The 24,541-nt window shown below is 45.6% G+C and overlaps 1 protein-coding gene across 1 annotated transcript; it reads right to left on the bottom strand.

The window, feature by feature from the left end:
- Nucleotides 1–13: 13 nt before the first annotated feature.
- Nucleotides 14–7,688, bottom strand: LOC124707576 (delta-1-pyrroline-5-carboxylate synthase 1-like). Its single transcript, XM_047239240.1, has 20 exons — nt 7,560–7,688; nt 6,725–6,796; nt 6,428–6,634; nt 6,177–6,338; nt 5,742–6,019; nt 4,985–5,135; nt 4,710–4,874; nt 4,510–4,587; nt 4,335–4,424; nt 4,138–4,224; nt 3,963–4,049; nt 3,799–3,895; nt 3,331–3,434; nt 2,839–2,914; nt 2,095–2,245; nt 1,906–1,974; nt 1,671–1,737; nt 1,520–1,590; nt 478–557; nt 14–299 (listed from the first exon to the last, which is right to left on the bottom strand). The coding sequence occupies exons 1-19, from the start codon at nt 7,617–7,619 to the stop codon at nt 479–481; spliced, it is 2,151 nt and encodes a 716-aa protein (XP_047095196.1). The 5' UTR covers nt 7,620–7,688; the 3' UTR covers nt 14–299; nt 478.
- Nucleotides 7,689–24,541: the final 16,853 nt, after the last annotated feature.

The raw sequence follows: 24,541 nt of genomic DNA, 5'->3' as shown, positions 1-24,541 counted from the left end.
GCTGCTAGATTACTGGTGTCAAACAACATACTGCTTATACTGTCGAATTGTCAATACATTAGTATTTTCTCACTCCTAGCATTGCTGCTTCTTTTTTATTATAACACTGGAGAGCGGAAACCTCCAATCTAATACAAACTGATCTACCAAACCGCCGCAATAAGATGGCTTTTACACAAATTAACTGATTCAGCACCCCTCAATCTTCACAAGATTCACCGTTTTTCTTTCATTTTAGTCCGATTTAGCTATCATGCTTCACATGGTTTGCACCAAATCCTGACCAAAAAGCCAATGACCTGCATAGTTGCTCAATCATATAAACAGGCATAGAACCAAAACGACTGGATATGTGTTTCATCACACAAACTTGAATATGGAAATTTCAGTATATTCTGAACAGTTCAGTTAATTCAGTACGTAAATATGATAAGTACAAAATAAATCTTAAAACAGAATGTGAGAACAGAAGCACACCTCATTGCAAAGGAAGACTCTTATGGGTGTATGCGACATCCTTGTCACCATTCACCACTTGCCCTTTCCCTCGTAAGAGCCTACATATCAAAATAAATCATCCAACAATCAGTATTTTCTATACTCCGTATTTCGTTTTAAAAAAAGTTCAAAATTGTCACAGGAACAAGTAATGGAAGATGATGCAACAGCAATGCAGACTTAATGTTGAGCCCTTCTGCTATGAAGAAGCTCATTCTTTGCTTGGAAGGTTAATTTTAACTATATGGTTTGTGTTTGCCATCTGCTGATTGAGATGCAAACTATTCATGTGACTGGTTTCTTTATTCTAATGCTCATGAGAAAATTAGCATGCGGCTTGAGAATTGGAAATCAATTGAAACATTAAAGTCAGCATGATAACTTAATTTTCCCCGCTTTCTTGATTCTAGACTATGGCTCCATTTGCAATCACAGTTAATTTTCTAAAGAATATTTTTTCACTTTTGCATATAGCAGTTTGTTAAAGCAATAATTTTGCAGCCAAAAGTGCAAACATAAGTACAACTAGCAAAAATTTCAATGATGAACTATCACTGCATAGTAGAACAGCCACATTGTTAAGGGGATGTGTAATCTTCGAAGAGATATCACAGTATGGGAGGGCATGTTGATGATAATAGGCCTGGATGGATTAAAACCAAAATGGATCAGGAGAAATCAGATAGTTTTATCGATTTGCTAGTAGATCCAAATCGGCTTTGCAATCCCCTAAATTCCCTGAAGGTGGCTAGACCTCTAAATTTCAAGATGGACAATTTTTAGAGTCCAGTTATCAAAATGAATTTGCTCTTCAATTACCACAGAACTGAGCTATAGCGTGATATCAACTTTTCACAAAAAAAATATAGGTATGTACTGTACAGTAACTAACATATTTCATGCATGTCAATGCTTAGTGCCTGGATTGGTCCATAACATAGGGTCGGTTGATTGGGTTATGCAGGTTTTGAAGTTATAGGAATGAGCTAACAGTAGAACTATAATAGCCAGCTCCACATACCATCGTGTAGTTAAGAGACCTTCAACACCCACAGGTCCACGTGCATGTATACGCCCAGTACTTATGCCAACCTATTCAAGATATTACAAAGGATTAGAGATGCGCAGATGGTAAATGATCACAACATATAACATATAATGTAAAGAAGTACCTCAGCACCCAGTCCAAAACGAGCCCCGTCGGAGAATCTTGTACTTGCATTGTATACTACGGCAGCACTATTGAATTTAGAAGTAAAACAGAAAACTTGTTAGACACCTAATCCTCCCAGAATATCAGAAAGAAAATTCATCGACAGGAATAGCAGAAATCATGGCATAAGGCATCTGTTAACTCAAACTGTCCAAGAGCTAAATTTGAAGACAGAAACTTTTATCTACAAATACCTGTCAACTTGACGCAAAAAGGTCTCTGCCACTTTATCATCTGTAGTAACCACACAATCTGTATGTGCACTGAAAATAGAACATAAAGCAGGGAGAAGTAATACGTTTAACCAAATCTCAGTTTTCTTGAATATAAATGTATTTAGAGATTGAATAAGGGAGACAGGGTACAGAATAACTCTTAGCTACCTTCCATAGCGATGTATATGGTCAATTGCTGATTGTACATCATCAACAAACTCAACTGTGCAAGCCATAGAACTGTACTCCAGATGTAATGTATCTGCTTTCGGGAAGCCCAATATTTTATGCGCAACAGGCCCCCCATAAATATTAACTCCTACAATACAGCACTAATTAAAACACAGAATATGATGAATCCAAATTATAAACATTTATCAAAATACAAGCCTGGAACATATCATATATGACTCTGCTGCTAAAAGCTAAAGGAACTGCATATATTACACACTACTTTTGGCATGGAATTGAATTTTTTTAAGCAATTTTGTGTTCATGCAAAAGCTGAGTGATTTATGAGAATTGGTAAGGACTCTGTGTGACTTCCTTCCACGCTATGGCGCAATGTGAATTGTGAAACAGCAACGTAAAGTTAGCTGGTGGTACTATCTGTTACTCTTCTGATTCAGAATGCATTTTTCCACAAAACCAGGATACTCCCATTTTTCGTTACTTCCAGAGTTAGTGTTTGACAGCTAATTACTTGAATACGATATTGTTAATAACTAACATTTTCATAAGCAGATGAAAACACTTTTAAACGTGTAAAAGTTTCATCTGTGTCAAAAAACACATATTTTTGAATATTATTAAAAGCTAGTAAAAAGTATAGCATCGACTCTTGAATGGACAACATATAAGAATCAACAGAAAAGGTATACAACTAAAACAAACAAAGGGCAAAAGACAAACCTTCTGTTTTGAGCGCTGCCAGTACATCATTAAGTTCTGGAGTCTCGGCGAGATCTTTATGAACAAGTAATGTTTCCTACAGAAAATACAGCCAAAGTCAGTTAAACATACAAAGCTGGAGAAATTTGAAAAAGATAAAATAGAAATCACCAACCAGCCAAAATATTAGAAGAATATTTAATAACCCATCAAGTTAAAAACTTCAAAGTGGTAAGATTAACAGTGAAGCAAGCATTACACGCGCATATAATTATCAATTGCAAACAATTTTTATTTAATGAGCATTCGGAAATATGGTGGGCCAGTGACAGGCACGACAATTCAAATATGCCTGGTGGGCAACAGGAAACTGCAGTAAAGATCAGTAGATAGATTTTTAAAATATATATAGTTGTATAAACATTACAAAATTAAAAGAGGCTCTATGAAGTATTTAAAAACCAATAAAAACATCTATCCAAAAATATAGATGCTACCACATTAAACAAGTACCATTGCATTGCAGGCTGCTGGGTAATCAATCTTTGCATCCATCACAATGCGCTTTGCCATATCCATGTCTGCTGATTTGTCAATATATACATGACAAACACCATCTGCAGGGAAGATGCAAAAATAATCAAAAGAACAGTTATACTCCTTACTTGCCAAAATGGTGCATATAAGATTTTTAAAAAGTCAAATGATGTAAAGTTTGACCATGTAGAAAATAATATGAACATCTAGGATACCAAATCAATGCCATTAGATTCATTATGATGTATATCTCGTACGGTATACATTTAATATTGTGCATATACATATTTCTCTCGATAAACTTGGTCAAAGTATTTCTCTCGATAAACTTGGTCAAAGTTGATGAGGTTTGACTTTTCAATAAAATTATATTATGGCAAGGAGGGGGTAAGATTTAAGCATTTGCCCTAGTAGTAGCAACAATAATGTTGAAAGGAAACTTACCAGCATGACCAAGAACAGGAATCTTAGTCGTTGCCTTGATTTGAGCAACCAGCTTATTACTCCCTCTTGGAATGACAAGATCAATGACATCATCAAGCTGTACAGTGTATTATCTGTTTAGGCATAATTCTACAACCACTATTTTCATAGTATTGAATGCTCACCTTTAGCAAATCTGCAATTTCATCTCTAGTTGTAACAAGGCCAATAAGTTTTTCACCAACGTTGTGAGGGATAGCATTGGTTATAACCTACAAACAGTTCATTGAGATTTTTAAGGACACTAGAGCTAACAATAAAACACCATGCAACTAGAAAGCTACAAAGCAGAGATAATACCTTATGCAATATGGCATTTGATCTCATCGCTTCCTTTCCACCTTTTAGGAGAAGACCATTACCACTTCGAATGGCTAAAGACGCAATCTAAACAATAGTGTTCAAACCAAGCTGCTCAATATACTTGTACAGATCAAATGCAAATCACATGAATTATACAAAAAAAAAAAGTATAACTGGCCAACAACTAAAAATACCTGGACCAAGGCATCAGGTCGGGACTCAAAAACAATCAAGAGAACACCCAAAGGACATGATGTTTTCTCAAGAACTAAACCATCCGCAACCTGAAAAGGCAAACCAATCGGTTCAAACATGGAAGCTTTTTTTTGTTTAGGAGCTCCGAAGTGTAGTATTAATACAAGCATTCACCTCTGTTCTTTTCAGTATCTCGTTAATAGGGTCTTTCATATTCGCAAGAGTGCGAACAGATTTGGCAAGGCTTGCTATCTATAAACAATAAATATAAACTTGATCAACAAATGAACAATGTAAAAAATGAAAAGAAGCAACTTTTGCATATCTAACAAATCAATTCAGTTCAAAAGAAACAAGATTATGCAACTGTCTACCTTTCCTGGTTTTAGAGTCAATCTAGCAACCAAAGAACTCTCATATCCAGCCTCATGTGCCACAGCTACATCAGCTTCATTCTCGGATCTAATTAGATCCTCGTTTGCCTCTAAAGCATCCGCAACATCTAATAGTATTTTCTTGCGCTCCTCTGATGACAAATTCTGTTCCAAGTGTCCATATATAGGATCAGTATCAAGAACTAGCACAATTAGAGGAAAAAGATGGTTTGCCCTATTCAGTGAGCAGAAATTATGTATGGAAAGAAACATGCCTGTAGACGCCTCGAGCAATCTCTTGCAGAAACAGCCATTTCGCGGACACTAGCGTCCTTGGATGGTTCCCATAAACTTGCATTCTTATGAAAAAGAGTACCAATTTTTTCCCCTTGGAGAACTTTAACAATGCTCTGAGATGCGCATCCACTTCAGCAAAAACAGTAAATAAGTCAAATTACTCGTCCATTCACAGTGGAAATGAAATATAGCTTGCAAAAAATGGAGCTTACTTGGTTCTATCGAATTGATCGATGATAAAGCTTATTACTTGGGTTTAATGCATTTATAGGTATTGACAGAACAGAAAAATCAAGTTTCTTTACTAAACAATAATCAGGCAGAAAGCATCGCAACCCAAGTTTTACTATAACATGCAAGGTGCATGGGTCTCAAAAGCAAATACACTTTTAGCAAAATTATTGTGGTAGACCAGTTCATCATTTAATGTAAAAAATCTAACCACTACACATTAGACTTCACATTATTTAAAATTTTATTGTTCAAGACGCTTTAAACTGACTTTTTAAAATTCGTTGATGAGCATCAAGTTACATGACTTAACAACTTAAGAATTAGTAGTGCAGTATTTAATCAGGTCTGGCAGACTAACAAGATGGAATCAAAATCATGAGTTACCAAATGGTATACATTACTACTTGCATACGATGAAAAACAAACACCATAGAATGTATGAAGTGTGCACATGTGACAAATATCAATGCTAAGCAGATGAAGGACAGATGTTTGAATTACCTTGTAATAACAACAGGTACACCACCTGTTGAAGCCCAGACAGCAGCTTGGACTTTAGCTGTCATGCCACCCCTACCAACACGAGACTTGTCTCCGAAAGTAATTTCATGATAATGTTTTTCTTTGATATAAGTATGTATTATCTTTGACGAAGCTTCACTTGGTGGACCACTGTACAGGCCATCCACATCACTAAGTAGAAGAAGGAGATCAGCTTTCAGTTCCAATGCCAGTAGACCTGCCAAACTGTCATTATCCCAGAATATACCAGATGAATCCTGTAACAGAAATGTTGGTGAACATCACAATGCAAATGATAAAAGTGTTGACAGGCATGGAAACTGGAAAGGCATGCCTATTTATGGATGCAACCAATACGGCAATTACAGAGCAAACAAAGACTACAGTTCTATTTATGTATTGTACAAAACACACCTCATATGGAGCCTTTCTCGTGCTGATGGCATCATTTTCATTAAATATTGGAATAACTCTAAGCTCCAACAATGACTCAACAGTTTCACGGAGTCGCTCCCGGAAGTTCGAATTCTCGAAATCACTGTCTGTCACAAGAAGTTGGGACGATGATACATCAAGCTGCAACACAAGAAGTTTCATGATGTCACAAACAAATGCCAAGGTACCAATTATTTCAGTAAAATTCATGCCAGGCTAAACAAACACACTTGGGTAAACAGCATATCGTAGAGCGCCATGAGCCCGCTCTGACCAACAGCAGCGCAAGCCTTCCCATCCAGCTCATTCTGCGGCTTTTGCAGATCAGCGAAGCTGCTGTTGACAAGCTTCCGGTACCTGAGCCGCTGTCGCCCCACGCCAACAGCGCCCGAGGTGACCATAATCACCTCGTATCCTTGAGCATTCAGATCCTTCACCTGCATTGCCATTTTGTAGGTTCAGGATCTGGCAAGCGATATCAGACTGCAAATCTACAGTGGAGAGAGGTTCAGAAATCAGAATGTTACCTGCTCGCACAGGGCTCCGATCCTTCCCAAAGCCAATCTCCCATCATTTCTGGTGATAACGGCAGTGCCCACCTGTCATGCGAAAAAGGAATTAACAGACGGCAAAAGTAAGTAACATGGATCAAGACTCTGTCCCAGGCTTCTGTATTCCATGGTTCATTATAAGATTCGTGAGCGTCTCTAATAAGCATGCCCAGAGTTGGCAACTTTTTAGACAGAGCCACAGAAATCAAAACTGGCAAAAGTAGGCTTATCTTCTCCAAACTATTTACCACAATGGATCATAACTACTCCCCAGGTTTATTTATAAGAAAAATGCATCACAGATGCAATGGAATCGCAAGATTGGTCGCATGCAATGGAATTTCAGAAATATTCACATAATAGACACGCACACACTCTCTTTTTCCCCAATCCATTTCCATCTGACGGGAATCAACTTTCCCCTAAAAGCTTACCCGATGCCTGATTACAAAAGGCCCCAAACATCGTGGGCACATGAAAAGTTCCTATAGCGATAGTTGCTGAAGATGGGGACTTCATCGCCCATCAACGCGTCACGGGGTCAAAACCCAAACCCCAGGCAAAACCCCTCCGTCCCCTGTTCCCCGTCAACATTCGTCCTAATCCAAAAGTGGAACAGGCAACCCAAATCAAGTAATCAACCGTGAAGAACTCTACATAAAAAATCAATCGTCGATTCGCTCCAGAGGAAGACTCGGGAAACATAGCAATGCTAAGGAAAACAGCATCGCGCACGGAGCAGCGGCGCTTAGATCTAGCAGAAACAGGAAAACCGGGCGGCCGCCGCCACCAGATAGTGAAAAGAAATCACCTTGATGATGATGCGCTTGACGTCCTTGATGAAGCTCCGGTTGGGGTCGGCGGGCGCCATGGTAGCCGGCGGAGGCGGGCGGTCGCCGTCGCTTATCCGCTGCGTTTCACGGCCCCTCGTCGCCTCGTCGCTGCGGCCGCGATGTGTGGGGAGGCGGGTGGGATTGGGAGAGACTAGAGGGAGGATAGAGCCCTGGGCCTTTTAAAGTGGGGTTTCGTTCCGTGAGCGGAAGAGAAATCCCAGCTCTGCTGCTGTTGTGCAGCTGCTGCCAACAAACCCTCCGTGATCCTCTGCTGCCGCCGCCACCCATGCGTGCCCCGCGCGTCATCGCTCCCCCCTTCGACGGAGGAGACGCGCGTCAGCGGCCCCGGCGGCTGCCGCTGGCCGTCCGATCCTGGGAGCGCGTGGGAGTGTGGGGATGGAGCGCACGTAGTACAGTTTGTTGGGTCCTTGTCGTGTGCGCCGAGATTTGGACGCCCAGCCGTTGCACGGCACGCACGCGTTAACCACATTCCGAAATGGGTATTTTTACCATTACCATTTAATTGGTATTCCAGCTAAGAAATACCCTTTATCCACCGCATTATACGATTCTAAATCCAGTACTCCTTTGTATACAACAAGTAGCGAAGCCAGCATCTGAACAATGGATGACATATTCTATTGTTCAAAAAAAATCAGCCGATTTAGCAATTAACTGGCCGATTAATCGATACTTATCGAAAATCTAATTAACTAATTCGCAAAAAAGCTGATTTATTTGTTGATTAATTGGCTGATTTTGCCTATTAATTGTTAATCGTTAGCCGACCGAGCATTAACTGATAAATAATTTCCTCAGCAATGCCATATTCCACTAGAAGCATAATTGTAGTTGATTTTCGGCTCATTTGTTTGGTATAAACCGTTGAATGTCTGCGGCATATCGATCTCTAGTGAATCATAACGAGAAATTGGCTCCAGATGAATGGATGATCAACCAAACCTCAGCGAATGAACAACATATTTGGAATTCTCTTTAGAAGTTTGATGATATGCCGAAGGTACCGACCTCTGGTGAAGCTCAATGGATAGTGTTGTGTCGTATCCTACGGGCTAGGTACATTGAAGCATAGACACATTGCCAAACTAAGTGGATACAAATTTTGCACCGTGAGACAATTTTTGGGAGGAAGCCCAGTAATGGTTGAACTTTACATTACCCATGATTGAGGGAGCTTCGATCCTATCCAGTTCCCGAAGATTGCTAAAGAAAACGTTGACCAACGGGGGAATGATCCCTCATTTGGCTATACGTTGTTAGGTAGGATGAAACTCTTCCCGCGGATGGACACTAGGATGATAACCCAGTTTAAAGTTCGTCACTCATTGCGAAATTACCGCGAGATGAAGATTCGAACCCGGGTGTGCTGGCTGCACACTCGCTAGCCTTGCCACTGAGCTAGAACTCAGTTTCCGAAGATTGCTAAAGACAACATAGGAGCCAGGTGTCTATTTATTATGTTAAATCAGTGTATCGATCTCTAGTGAGTCATAACGACCAATGGCGAATGAACAATGGATGTGAAAATAATTTTGGAAGCTCGATGCTATGCCAAAGGCACGAGTATTTTTGAGGAGAGTATTATGCTGCGGATATAGATGTAATCCATGCATTGATTTCATGCGTGTGCATGTGAGAAGATTGGGAAGATGCTCACTCATGGCTCGGTTTTACTTTACCTAGGCTTCAACCTGACACTTGGTGAAGACTTCCTGGCCATCAGCCTTTCAAAGATTTTGTTAGGAACAACAACAAAAAGAGTTGGAGTAGTGGACGAACGGTCCCGGCAAGTTTTTAGTGGCTTTAGCTGCAACTGGCTCTTTCTCTATTCAAAAAGTTTCGGGCCCGTCAAGTTTGAAGATCGACTGGCTGGTGTTGGATGGACACCACCATGCATACACACACGGAGGGAAGCGTCGCCGGCGCCAGCGTGCACGGCATAGTTTTGGCTACCGGACGAGAGCGTCGCTACCTGGTTCCGTGCTTCACGTTGCGGTGGCGAACTGGGGTCTGGATTTGCCGCCGGCCGGTACGTCGACCGTGGCGATCGCCGACGCTTGTCTCGGCGGCGCCGCGCGACAAGTGTGAGGCTGGCCATGTGCCCCGCTGCGCGCGCGACAAACATTTTCTGATGGTTATCGCTTGGCGGAGCCGGAATGCGCCTGTCGCGGTGTACAAGCCGACGAGGCGACGAGGCACGCGTTCGCCGCCGCTTGGTGGTGGCTGATCACTGATCCCTGACGGCGGCCGGAAAGGATATCCAATCGGGGTTGCGATCATGGCCGCGGCGGTGGTTGGCCCCTTCTCGCAGTCGCAGGGGGCGCGACAGGACTCGCAGGATTCACTCGCGGCCGAACAGGTGGCGGGCGCGGCACGTTGGTCCATGGCTTCTTGAGAGGTGGGAGAGAGTCGCGCTCGCACGGCTCTACGGCAAAGTTTTTCAGGCAACGTTGTCAGTAGCGGGGGAGGCGCGAACCGCAGACGCAGAACATGCGTGTGCCGTACATGTGCTAAGATCACCACCTCTTTTCTTATCTAGGCAGAGCTTTTTGTTCTTTCGCCAGTCGCGACACTAGTGCTTCCGGCTACTCCGCCGGACTACAAAATCATAGCGGTGCTTTTCTATGGGGAGAAAAAAAATGTACTAGTATAAAGTGCTTTGCTTCTGAATTGTAAATATGTTTTAGCTATTTTAATTTAGACTACTTGCAGGCCGAAATAATATATCCAGGTAAATGTGAACACCCATGCCAAATCTAGGACTTAAACCTGGGTGGGCTGGTTTCACCACAAGGAACCTAACCACCAGGTAGGTGACGTGTCCGTCAACAGCGAGGCGCCAGTGATGACTTCGTTAACCTCAAGATATACCGGCGCATTCCCTCGGAAGTGCTTATAGAGGTAAGGTGTGCGTGCGTATATACGTTCATAGGGGTGATTGTACGTGCATGTTTGTGAGCACCTACGTTGTACCGTGTTCTAAAAAGGCTGAAATAATACAGGCAAACACTAGGAAACAGACGGCTGATATTAGCATCCACATCAGGCACATCCTGAGTCCGATGTACTTACGTGAGCAAATCGTTAGATGCACGTAAGCGAGTGAATGTCGCCCGTCCGATCATGTAGCAAAAGCGTTCCGCATATAGCAATGTTTTCAGTGTGCATGTAACATTTGTTTACAGCAATATTTCCAGGGCACACAACAACTCGAGCAATAATTGGGTCTATTTCTATGACGGACCGAGCAACGGGAGAATGTCTTAATTTTGTGGTACACGTGGTCTTGTGCGCCATAGAAATAGTGAAACCAATTATTGTGGCTGGTTGGGGTGGGGCTCACCATATTTTTGTGGCGCATGTGTGCCTGGTGCGCCACAAAAACATGCTATCTCAGTGGTGCACCTTGTCTGGCGCACGCAAAAGTGGTGCGCCACTTAATAGCCTCCCACCTATAACTAGTTTCTTACTAGTGAGAGCAGTTTTGTGAAACACGAATAGTTTAGGCACGCAAACGGTGTCCAATTGAGCTGATTTTTTTGTCAGTATGTTCGGAACTCTATGTCTTTGGTTGTCTAACAAGTTTGGTGCTGATTGGATCCACGGTTTAAAAGCAGTTTGTTGATTATCAAAGAGGACAAAATCTATGACATCCATGCTTGTTGTATCTTACCTCTTGTGCTTGTTGCTGTTATTAGCGGTGAGCAAAGAGATGAAGTGTGATGTAATCTCTAGATGTTCTAGAGAAGACTCTTTACCCAGGTTGCTCATAGTGAAGTTTGCGTGGACCGGTTGGTCCACACATGTGGTTTTTTCCTCCTTACGTTCAGGAGGTTTTTCACGTAAATCCTTGTGTTACTTGTGCATGTGATTGTGTTTGTTTTTTCTCTGCATATCTATTGGTTGAAGCTATCCTCTAAGTTTATCTATTCACCCACGAGCATGGTGGGGCTCGAAGATTGTCTATCATCCTCTCTGCCGTGTGGTCGTGCCCCAACACAGAGAAGGCTTGGACATCAATGTGGGCATAGGCGGACGTTTCGTGGACACCAAACCGGGACATGCCCCCCCCCCCAGCAAAATTGCAAATTTACTAATACCCATACTAATCCAGCCCATCATCCCATGAACCAACACAAACAAACGGAGGTTGGGCTTGTCTCACGATAATTTCTTCTCTTCACGAGAATCATCCCATGAACCAACACAAACAAAAGGGCGCTGGGTGGAAGCGGCAGCGGGCGACATGCGGCCGGACCGACAAAGGCTGGTGGTGGTGGGGTGATATGTCTCCAACGTATCTATAATTTCTTATGTTCCATGCTAGTTTTATGCCAATAGCTACATGTTTTATATGCACTTTATATTATATTATGGCATTTATTGGACTAACCTATTAACAAGATGCCACAGTGCCAGTTTCAGTTTATTATGTCTGTTTATTGCAGAAAAGGCCCAAAAACCAAAGTGCTCGGAAAAATCCAGAAACATTACCGAAATTCTATTTCGCCAGAAGACCCACGGAGCCGTAAGGGCCAGGCCAGAGGAGGCCCACGGCCTCCTCCCCATCCATTGGCGCGGCCAGGAGGGGGGCGGCGCCGCCCTATGGGGTGGGCCCCTCGGGCACCCCCTCGCGCCGCCCTTTCGCCTATATTAAGCTCCTGCCCTGAAAACCCTAAAGGGATCGACGATTTCTCCAGAAGAGTGCCGTAGCTCCGCCGCCACCAAAAACCCTAATTCGGGGGACGAAGTCTCTGTTTCGGCACCCTCGCCGGGACGGGGAATTGCCCCGGAGCCATCTCCATCGACTCAATCGCCATCTTCATCGTTGTTGCTTGTCTCCCATGATGAGGAGGGAGTAGTTCTCCCCGAGGCTGAGGGCTCTACCGGTAGCTATGTGGTTCATCTCTCTCTCCCATGGTGTGATCTTTATGTGATCATGAGCTTTGTAATCTAGTTGAATATGTAGATGTTACTCTTGTCTATTATGCACTCTAGAGGTTACTTTAATATGAACTCCGGAGTCACTCTCCACGGTGTGATGGTGACGAGTGTGCGCATCGTGTGTGATTCCTTTATGACGTTGTGGAGCTTGTTTACTCCGGCTTGAGGTGTGCTTTTGCAGCCCTACACAATGAATGGTGTTTGTTATCCAACAAGAGAGTGTTTGAGAGTAGCATTTATTTATTCAATTATGTGATCATTGTTGAGAGAGAGAGAGAGAGAAGAGGGCGGGTTGGATTTGACTAGATGCAGTTCGAGCAACACTCCGGAGTGTTGGGCCATGTCCCTCCACATGGAGGTGTGTTGGCAGCCCAACATTAGCCTAGGAAGTTCAACACATATCAACCGTTGATCGAGGTTCGCATCCAACGGTGGCGTTGCCTCCTTTGAGAGGTAGATAAGGAGAAAACCCTAGCCACATTATGGCTAAGAGTGAGAGAGCTAGAGCAAGCCAAAACGTGGCGATTGGTGTGAAAGGGTGAGAGAACACACTAGAACACCTCAAACAAGTGAGAAGAGATGAAGAAGAATGAGAAGTGATTTCTGTCCATATTTCTTAGATCTGACCGGTCTTTCTTCAAGTTGGTGTTTGAAGACTCAAATATTTTTGGATCTGCTCCAAACTCAGTGTGAGCTTGTTCCTTATTTTGATTACTTTGATATGGATAGCTCGTTTGAGATTTGGGTCACTGGTAGTTTAGGCAGGCAAACAGTGTCCAATTGAGCTGATTATTTGTCAGTATATCGGGAACTCATATGTCTCTGGTTATCTACCAAGTTTAGTACTGATTGGATCCACGGTTTAAGAGCAGTTTGTTGATTATCGAAGAGGTCAAAATCTGTGATACCCCTGCTTGTTGTATCTTACCTCTTGTGCTTGTTGTTGTTATTACCGGTGGGCAAAAAGGTGAAGTGTGATGTAATCCTTAGATGTTTTAGAGAAGACTCTGTACCCAGATTGCTCATAGTGAAGTTTGCGTGGACCGGTTGGTCCACACATGTGGTTTTTTTCTCCTTACGTTGAGGAGGTTTTTCACGCAAATCATTGTGTCACTTGTGCATGTGCATGTGATTGTGTATGTTTTTTCTCTGTATATCTATTGGTTGAAGCTATCCTCTAAGTTTATCTATTCACACAAGCATAGTGGGGCCGGGAGATTGTCTATCATCCTCTCCGCCGTATGGTCGTGCCCCAACACAGAGAAGGCTTGGACATCAATGTGGAAGATCAAAGTTCCTTCAAAAATCGTGGGTCTTTCCATGGCGAGTGGCACACACTGGATACCACGAGAAATGTATTTTCCCCGTGCACAAAGACCTCTCGACTCTCGTGCATGTTTCGCTCAGCTTTTATGAGTATCATTTAGTCCAATTCCCTGCATGGCCATATTGAATTTGCGGTGTGCAACTTGATTCATGGAGCCATGGAGGCATTCCCTCTTAGAGTCCATCATGACTCGCTTAGCTTTTCCTTATTGATAAGTCCACATATGATTATCTCACTCGTTTGGTGATGACCGTTCGGGGCAATCTTAACAGCTCCACGCAAGGCTAATACATGAAGAGATTATTTGAAAGTCCGCTCTCAGTTGTCAGCTTCTTAAACTCATATCTAAATGATCCGAATATTATCAGCACCGCACGAAAGAGGATAGTTACCAAGGCATCATCTCCATCAACCAATCTAGCAAAGTGGTTAGCTCCTCCTCAGAATTTTGTTAAGATTAATGTTATTTTACGGGTAAAGATTAATGTTAACGCAGCGCTTGCCAAAAAGAAGTTTGAGGTGCGGTTGCCGCAGTATCCATGGACGAACATGGCATTTTCTTAGATGCCTCGGCACTAATCATTGATGGCATTTCAGACCCGTCTACGCTGGAAGTATACCTGGGCATGGGAAGCCCGGCCCGAACGGCCCGACCCGACCCGGCCCGAAAATCCCGGGCCGGGCCGGGCTTTTTCTCTCTATCGGGCCGGGCTTGGGCCATCATTCTTCAGCCCGTAATTATATCGGGCCGGGCTCGGGCCATAGGAAAAAGAAAATTACCATTATATCGGGCCGGGCCGTCGGGCCAGCCCGGAAAAAATTGGGCTTTTTCGGGCCGCGGGCCGGGCTCGGGCCAAAATTTGCTGAAAGTTGGTCGGGCCGGGCCGGGCTCGGGCCAAGGATTTCCCGTCGGGCTTTTTTCGGGCCAGCCCGAAGCCCGGCCTGGCCCGAGAAATGCCCAGGAAGAGCTGGAAGTAATGGCGATATCTGAACTCCTGAAGGATTAGTTCCGGCTCAGTTGAGTCGTGCTCTCTCTTGTTCTAAAATCTGGTTCCGTTCAGGACCAGATGAAATTCGTTTAGCTTGTAATCAGGATGATACTCTTGTCCCTTGATTAATATATTTTCTCCGCGAGGGGGAACTTCCCGTAAAAAAAAAAAAGTTCCGGCAATGGACCTTTATGCTATTGATTATGATTGTCTGGGTGTTGTTTGTGAGTCGTGACATACACCAGAGCAATTCCTCGGCGATTTACACAGAAATAACCCTTTGTTGCAACTATAGCACAGACTGACCCTCCGGCGAAACTATTTCACCCATCTAACCCTTTTGTGTGGCGCCCCTCCCATCGGCGTCACACATGCCAGTGTGGCGCCCCTCCTGCCGGCGCCACACACCCATCCGACGTGGCACCCTCGACGCTGAGCTGGTGCGCCGATCCGACGTGGCAGCATGTGTGGCGCCCCTCCTATCGGCGCCACACATGCACTTATAATTGGCAAAAACATACTGTAAGGCAAATCGTCTGGGACTTAGCCGTTTTGCGACCCTGTTTGTGTGGCGCCGATGCCACGGACGCCACACATCACAGTGTGGCGCCGATGCCACGGGCGCCACACAAAGAGGCTCGCCAAAACGGCTAAGGACTTATCGTCCGTAGCCCCTGGATGTTTTCGACCCAAAAGTTGATATAAGTTGGCATGTGTGGTGCCGATACCACGGGCGCCACACAGTGCAGTGTGGCGCCAGTGTGAAGGGCGCCACACATTGACTTGTGTTAAAACCATGAAAAATCCTACCATACTCCAACAGTTTTGAGTACAACATTGGACACAACAAGTAGCAATTTGAGAACATACACATATAACACTTCATAGCTCACATCGTAGCACGTAGATTCAAACAACAAGTAGCATTACAGATATGGTTCAAAATGACATAGGGTTCACAATACGATACTTATGAAGATAGAGTTCACAACAACACGTAGCAAATCCTAGTTTCGTCCTCGACGTGCCATCCTCACGCGCTGCTTCCGGACGGCCATCCTTTTCGTCCGCTGCCGTGGCTCTTGTTGTTGCTGCTCCTCCTCCTCCTCCTCCTCTGAAGATAACGGCTCGTCGTTCCTCATCCTCGACAAAGATGATCTCCGCGGCGGCCCCTCATCCTCCTCAATGACAACCTTCTTTCCTCGGTTGACATAATCTTCCGGAGTGTACCGGTTTGGAGCCTTGCCCCTTGGCTTCAACTGGTAAGCTGACCGTGGGGCTTGCTTCTTGCCGCGACTAATGCTTTGACTCAAAATTTCGCCGTCGTCAGGAATCTTCACAAACATGAACACATGAGATTACAAAAGTTGAAATTAGTAAGAACATGTTTGAAATACGGTAGTACGTACCATATGGCTCCCAATCCACCTACAGCATACAAATATTTCAGAATTTACAACATGTCAGTAGAATTTATGAATTCGGATTGCAAAAGAGTGATCGGTTACCTGCTCAGCGGTAAGATTGTCCAACTCCTCAGTGTACTTCCTGTACATGATCTTTGGATCGCTCGTCCTCTCCGAGACATTGTCCCAAGATATGCCCAAGTCGGCTCCCGATCAAGGTTCTCATGGTGATGAGGCCATGGCCTCTCGGTGAGTGTCCTAGGCCGCCCAACTGATAGGCGGTCCCAGCTCCATACGGAAAGTAGGAGCAAGCATCCACCAATACCGCCGCTCCCAGTCCTGCGACAAGCTTCGTCCAACTGCGTAGATAAGACATTTGGTTAGTACTTTGTCTATCACACTACTATAGAAAAATAGTACATAGAACAAATCATCACCTGCCGGTAGAGGTAGGCAAGTGCCGCTGTTCCCCAACTCCACCGGTGCTCCAACACCGTAAGCGCCTTCAGCCAACACCAATGGGCCAGCTTCCCCCAGCGTCGGAAAGAGAGTCCTCGAAATCATGTACCATAAGTACACGCAGGTGTACGTCCTCAGAGTGTCCCTGTTGGCCCCTTCCGGGCATTGTCCAAAGTTAAGCCTAATCCAAGAGAAAGATGCGCCGGCGGGAGCCCTCGCCTTTAGTTGTGCTGGCAGCGGAGGAGCCCTGCCAATAAGCGCCTCCATCTGCTGGCGCCACCCATCAGAAGCTGTGTTCATACACAGTGGCTCGCCCTGAATAGGTAGTCCAAGGATCATGGAAACATCCCGAAGAGTAGGGGTCATCTCGCCGGCCCTCAAGTGGAAGGTGTGCGTCTTCGGCCTCCACCGGTCGACAAGAGCGGTGAGTGCCGCGACGTTCATGTTCGGCCCCCCACGGCATACAAGGGATATGAACGGGAGAAGACCGGTAGGCTCGATGAACTCCGTGTACCTCTCGTCATACGGTATATCCACTGTGCCATGGTAACGAATCTTCAAAGGGTGAAGATCCGTTGTCCTCTCCATCATATGAAAAGCCCGGTGATCCCTGTCATACTCTTGATCTAGGAGCCACACCATCCTACATATTTACACAAATACACCATATTATGAGCCATTTCTAACAAATATGAGCACCACATTCATGAGAACATATCCAAAAAAGCCATCACACATACATCATATACATACATATACATTCATATCTACGGATAGAACACCATATTATGAGCCATTCCTAACAAATATGAGTTATTGCATCACAAATACTAGACATACATAACACATTTCAATGCATTTGCTAGGCAAATATTAGACATTTAAACACATACATACATAGGGTTTGAACACATACATGTAAAATTTCATATCTAGGGTTCAAACAAATATTTGGTTTAAACACATAGACTACAATGTAGATTCCACCAACATTAATTTCCATATCAATGGTTCATATCCAAATCCACCAACATAAATTTCCATGTCTAGGGTTCATATCCAAATCTACCAAATCCACCAACACTAGTGGATGAATCGGAGGGAATCGAAGGGGACGAATCCTTGGTGGATTTGGTGGGGGGGGGGGCGAAGGGGAGGTGGTTTCCTATGAGCAGAGAAGAAAGAAGAGAGAAGAAGAGGTGTGGTCGGGCTGGGGCGGGCGCGGGCGCCACACTTAAGTGGATGTGTGGCGCCCTTCCGAACGGCGCCACATGTTCCACAGTGTGGCGCCGATGGGAGGGGCGCCACACATGCTGCCACGTCGGATCGGCGCACCAGCTCAGCGTCGAGGACGCCACGTCGGCTGGGAGAGTGGCGCCGGCAGGAGGGGCGCCACACTGGCATCTGTGACGCCGATGGGAGGGGCGCCACACAAAAGGGTTAGATGGGTGAAATAGTTTCGCCGGAGGGTCAGTCTGTACTTTTCTTTCACTTTTGGTTTATTTTTGTGCAAATCGCCCAATTCCTCAAGCTATAGCTCGATAATCAAGGAGATTGCACAGCCGCGCACTTGGTTGCTGAATTCAGAAATCATCCACGAACGGACGTGATTTAACGAGGAAGCTCATAATTTTGGAAGTATTGTCAATAATTCCAGATCCTGCTATTGAAACCCATCTCTATTATTGCTTAATAAAATGGCAGGTTTTCCCCTATAAAAGCAAGCTTAAAACGAAAATCAATATAATACGGTCATCCGAGCTTCATAAGGCAACACCTGTAGCCGCCTCCGGTCGACTTCGTCGTCTCCACGGAGAGATCACGCCTTTTTCCTGCGCGCGAGATCCTCTACAACTAGGTGTTTTCTCCCCCCTTCCTCTCTCCCTCTCTCTTACGCACAGAAAATCGTGTGATCCTGTTCTTGTATAACCCTAACCCTAGCTTTTGTCAAGTTTTCGAAGAGGGTGTTTTTTTTGGGTCGCCACTTTCATATGATTTGTACCATATTTTTTGTTGTCTCTGAAGTTCATGCTCTGCCCGACCAATAGTAGCGATAAGGGAATAAGAATTATTTCAAGTTGCGTTGATCTGAAAGGTTCCTTTAACGATTGTGTTCACAGTGTCCAACCAAAGTACCAAACACCAGCATGTCGCCGACGATGAGCAGGCTGCATATAAACGGGAGGCTGTACGTAGATGGCATGGCACCAGGCACCGGCGACGCAGACCTTCGCCGCCACTTCGAGCTCTATGGGGACGTGGCCAACATCTTCATTCCCACATGTCGCCTCACAGGCAAACCTCGCTGTTGCGCCTTTGTCCAGTTCTCTAGCCCTCGTGACGCCGGTTGCGTCCTCGCTGACCCTTGTCATGTCATCAATGGCCGGGAGGTATACCTATGTCAACCTCGTTGGCAGCTTCTTCTTTTTCCCGCATAATGAATGACTGGATCCAGGGACTGACTGGATCGTATTGTACACCCGTGTGTCATGGTTTTCACTTTGAGTGAGATTTTGATGAAATTCATTGGATTTCAGTAGATACTGAACTATTGACCTTTGCATTTCGGCCAAACCATTTCACTGTAAATAGAAATTAAAAAAAATCGATTTTTTTCAAATATATCAAACACTTGGTTCAATTCAAGTGAAACTGATTATGAAAACCATGTTGTTGCTACATATTATTAATGCAAACTTTATCAAAATACTAATGCGAATGCAGAGTCATTTTTTCAAGAAAAAGCGGACTGGGATTTAATCTCCTTTTGTACAATTTTTTTTTCCATTCATGCCTACATGGGGATTTTAAATCCCGTATATATAGTTTGGTGTCTTTATAGGGTGATAGATTGAAATTGCCTTTTCCTGTGCAGGTGCACATTGCAAGGGCACTACCAAGGGCACGGCCAAGAAATTCGGGTGAATCGAGTCTGTAAGCTCTCTTTCTCTCCCTCATACACATACAGCAAAATCATCTATTTTTAACCTTGACCCTAGCTTTGTCAAGTTCTCCAAGAAAGATGATGTTCCCTATGATAGTATGACCATTCCTTTTCTTCCACTGTCATATGATTTGTATTATAATTTTTAGTTGTGTCTGAAGTTCATGCTCTGTTCCATTGCTTTCTGAACAGTTCCTTCCACGATTGTGTTTACAGTGTCCAACCAAACACAAGCATGTTACCGCCGATGAGCAAGCTGCATATAAACGGGAGGCTGTACCTAGATGACATGGCGCCAGGCACCGGTGATGTGGACCTCCGCAGCCACTTTGGTCGCTACGGGGACGTGGCGGACATCTTCATTCCCACATACCGCCTCAATGGCCAGCCCCGATGCTGCGCCTTTGTCCAGTTCTCTAACCCCGGTGACGCTGAGCGCGCCTTCGCCGACCCAGGCCATGTTATCAATGGCCGGGAGGTACGTATGTCAACCTCATTCGCAGTTTCTTCTTTCCAGCATAATGAATTACTGCATTGTACCCAGTGCTACTACATATATATGACTAGTGAGAATGCTGAGCTGATTTTTCGAGAGATATCACCGCATAATGCTGGGATTTTTATGCATATGGGGATGTGTCGTGCATCAGAACTGATTCTTCATAACCTTCTATTGGGTTCGTTTCGTCTTTTGTTGTCTCTCTGTCGATAAGGGATATCCATATGAAGGTAATTAAGGTTCTGTTTGAGTGGCAACCCAATTAAAGTCAGACAAAATAAGTCACATTTTTGGTGTTAGTATGCTGCTCTTATGTTATACTACTACAACAGCATGCATAATTATAGGCAAGTACATGTGCATATGGATCCGATGACATTAGTTCTGTGTTGCAAGAGTTATATAGACTATCTGTCAAACAAAACAAAATATACCCGGCCTATTATTAGGACTGGTAACAAATAGTAATACAAGCGAATGTAACATAGTATGATAGTTTTAATCTCCTCTCGTACAAAATTTGGCTTTACATTCATGCCTACTAGGGAATTTTAAAACCCACATATATGGTTTGGTGTTGTCATAGGCCGAAATACTGAAAATGTATTTTCCTATCCAGGTGTACATTACAACGGCACAAACAAGACATTTAGAAAAATCGAGTGTGTACCAGTACAAGCCTCTCTGCAAGCGGAAAATGCGGGATGGTCCATGGCGTGGATATCGGGTTGGCGACATCGGCAAAACATCATGGGGTCAGCTAGTGTATGACTCCGTCATATTATATATCTCGGAGGATGGTGTTCAATGTTGGATCAAACCGATAGAAATGCACACTGAGCGCAAGTCTACCGGGTACGGGCCAAGAAAACATTGATACGAGCTCTCTCTGAAAGACTGTACTCAGTGTTCATCAAGTGGCGAGCCTTCTGCAAACTTTGGCCAGTCTTCTGTGGTACCGTGGCTGTCTAATAATGGTACGGTTGATGGGCGAAGCTTTGTTGGACATACACCTAATGCTGAATTTACACACTTTACCTGGGGCTGCTCCGGTCCAGAGCTGGTGTTTGGCTCTGTACTTCTTACGATTTTGCTAGTAGCTACCCTTTAGATTGGTTATTTCATGCTCGGAGATGTTTTGAAAGCTGGTTACCTAGGAAAAAACTCTACCATAGGTATATGCCATAAAAATTATACCATTGGATTCATATTCCACAGAAGTGTCCAATAGTATATATAATTTTTATGATATATATCTTATATTTTATTTACTAAATTAGTAATTAAAGTTTTATCTCGAAATACGTAATACCCCTATAAACCGGTATGGAGGGAGTATGTTGTTTTGCTTCCTTAATCAATGCCCGGTCTTGCGTGAGGAGTGAGGACAGAGTGTACACTTGTATGCAACAGAAATGCTGGTGTGAGACACTTCCGTGGGCTCAACTCCAACATTCAACAACTCTAATCATATGATGACTTCCCTAGCGTGCCAATTGGCAATTTCCTAAAGCAGCATGTCTGCCTTTCGTAAAAAAACCAAGGTTTCTTCCCTAGAGTAGCACATGAGTTGTCATCAACCGAGGGAGAGTGGCTTTTTAGAACTCGGCGGCATGTGATCCGTGGTGAAGTCGGAAATTCATTGGTCCAGCACATGTTGCAGGGATCACTGCTAAAAGGTGGGCTAGCCGATTTACTGTGGTAAAACTTAGATCATACGGAGCAATACAGTATGCGGGACCTGCTTTGTGGATTAGATAATATATTTTCTGATGCTTCTTCTACCTCCACGGACCATATGGCTCTAGGCTGCACCGGCGCAGCGCGCACGCCGCATGGCGCCTCCACGTCGCCCAGCCTCGCCAGCTCCCGGGCCCGCCCCCGCCGAATAAGCCCAGGCCATCGCCAGGCTGTTCCCCAACGCCGCCGCTGGCGCTAGGGGTTGCAACGGCGCCCCGACGTCGCCCTCGTGCTCGCAAACGGCGCGGGCGCTGTCCTTCGCGTGTCGTCACGTGTACGACATGGCAGGCTAGCAGCGCCTCGGCAGCGGCGAGAGGGTTGCCGGCAGCTCGTCGGCTGGGCGACGACGACGCGGTGGCCCTGGCGTGCACGCGGGCGAGGTCGGGGACGGCGCGACGATGGCGTCCGCCATGCCGCCACGTCCGCGCGCTTCCGACGCGTTCCCCACTTCCACGTGCTTCTGCCGCATCCGCCACGTCCGGGTCCGCCACGCCGCCCCGCGCACGCGCTTTCGCCATGCCGCCACGTCCTCCACGCCGCCACGGTCGTGGGAGGAACCGATTTTTTGGAGCAGGTCGAAGGACTCGAGGAGCAGCATGGACGTGCCGCAAGGCGCCGCCGCGCGCGCGTGCGCTGCTCAGCTGCCCCGAGCCTTGCCCCGAGGTCGCCCCAACGCTGGCCCCGCCCCGAGCTCGCGCCGACGCCGCCCCGTCCCGAGCTCGCTGCACGGGCTCATGATCTGCAGGGACATGTCGGCGGCGGACAAATGCGGCAGCGTCACGGACACGTACGCCCTCAAGAAACAGTGCGCCGTCTCGAGACCATCATCGGGCTGCTGCCGGCGCAGTCCAATAAGAGCTCGGTGCCGATGGCCTTGCTCTCTGGTTGTGAGCTGTCAGTTGCTGTTGTGAAGATAAGCGGAAGGAGAGAGAGATGCATTTAAGTGCTAGGCCCCAGGAGTGTATTCCGGTTTCGTAGCCTCCTCCTTTTTACCATAAAATGACTGCTGCAGTTGTATGGCCCACGTGAGAGCTAGACCAATGAAAACTAGACTTCTGCCCAGAGCATATACCGCCAGGTTCAACCATGCGTTTTCCTCAACCGAGGTGAAGATATTAGACCATTGAATGTGATGTGGCTAAAATCACACCACTTACAAGGGGGTTTCGGAACACTGCTTCGTCGCGATAATTTTTGACGAAAGACAGAGGCTCTGTTTTCATTTCATTAAGAGTAAGCGTACATGCCAGGCTGCAAGCGGCAGCGGGCCGTCTGCGGCGCCGCGATTTTGGCCCAGTTAAATGCATCTGCAGTCACCCACGGATTTTTTAGAAAAGAAACGGCATATGCGGGCTGGCCCGCTGATGCCGCACATCGCAGCGAGCCAGGAACGCCCGAGCCACGAGAGTTCTTCCTCCTTCGGCTCACTGGAGTGCCGCCATGGCCACCATTCCTCCTCCGGCTCCAGGGGCCTCTCACTCTCCTTCTACTCCTTTACCACCTCCAGCCCCCCCCCCCCTCTTGGCCGATTCCTCGCCCCCTTCCTTGAATCCCTCCCACCGGGAAGGGCCTCGCTCCCGCCGCCTGCCGGGACCCTCTCTCCATGCTCCGACGACCCTCTCAATAGACGCCATTAATATTGCGCGCGCGGTCGCGGTCGCATGAGGTCCATCGATCTCATAAACGACTATCTACTCCGCATTATACTCTAAGCAAGATGCGAATTTGTGGATCTCACTCAGAACAACGTTCTAATCTATTATACTCTGTACAAATTTCCTAGAACTAAGCTGACCATACATGATACAGAGTACTATGATAAGTGAAGTGACACAGATGGCGGGAACTGAGGCATTCTCCCTCCAAAGATCCGCGTTGCCTCATCTGGGATGGGGTCGAGTCATTCTTCCTTCCTCTGCTGAAACAACTGCGCATGCAGATGCAGGAGCCCGCATAAGTCCGATTAATTTTGGCTGGCCTTCAGCGGTGTCCTGCTTAACTATCGCGGGCTGTTGCGACGCTTAAGCGGGCCCCGCGTTTAATCCCACTTACACCCTGACGTACATGGTGTCATGATTTCTGACCTCCGTGTTCGATTCCAACGCGAATAGAGCTAAAGTTGTGCAAATCAGCGCCAAGGAAAAATAGCACGGAATCAGGCTTGGTACTTCTTCGCCATTGCAATTGGTGTCGACCTCACTTCGGCGCCATTTGGCTTGACGCCGACCTACTTCAACGTCCTTTTTCATCGGCGCCGATGTACACAACTTCGGCTTCATTCTGATGGCGCCGAATGCAAGAGTTAGATTTTCAAAAAAAAAAAAAACCAAGTGAGTCGGAAGATGAATTAGTTTCACCTAAGGATCAGATTTTTTAAAAGATATACGGTCTTTTAAATTTAAACAAAAATACGGTTTATCCGGATGAGAAAATCGGCAGGAGGGATCACTCCGTCGAACCGACGGATGGCCCAGCAGCCCAACAGTCCCTTAACGGGCCGGACACCAGGAAAGCAGCTGTGGCAAAAACCCAAAAGTCGAAGCGCATCTCTGCTGTCTTCTCCTCTCCTCCGCGGACACGCACACGCACACGGCAAAGCTTCCCCACAAAAAAGGGAGTGCCTGGGTCTCG

This window comes from Lolium rigidum, chromosome 4 (genome assembly GCF_022539505.1).
Source record: "Lolium rigidum isolate FL_2022 chromosome 4, APGP_CSIRO_Lrig_0.1, whole genome shotgun sequence".
Taxonomy (NCBI): Eukaryota; Viridiplantae; Streptophyta; class Magnoliopsida; order Poales; family Poaceae; genus Lolium; species Lolium rigidum.
The sequence above is the reverse complement of the archived record's forward strand: the minus strand, read 5'-3'. Positions and strand labels throughout refer to the sequence as shown.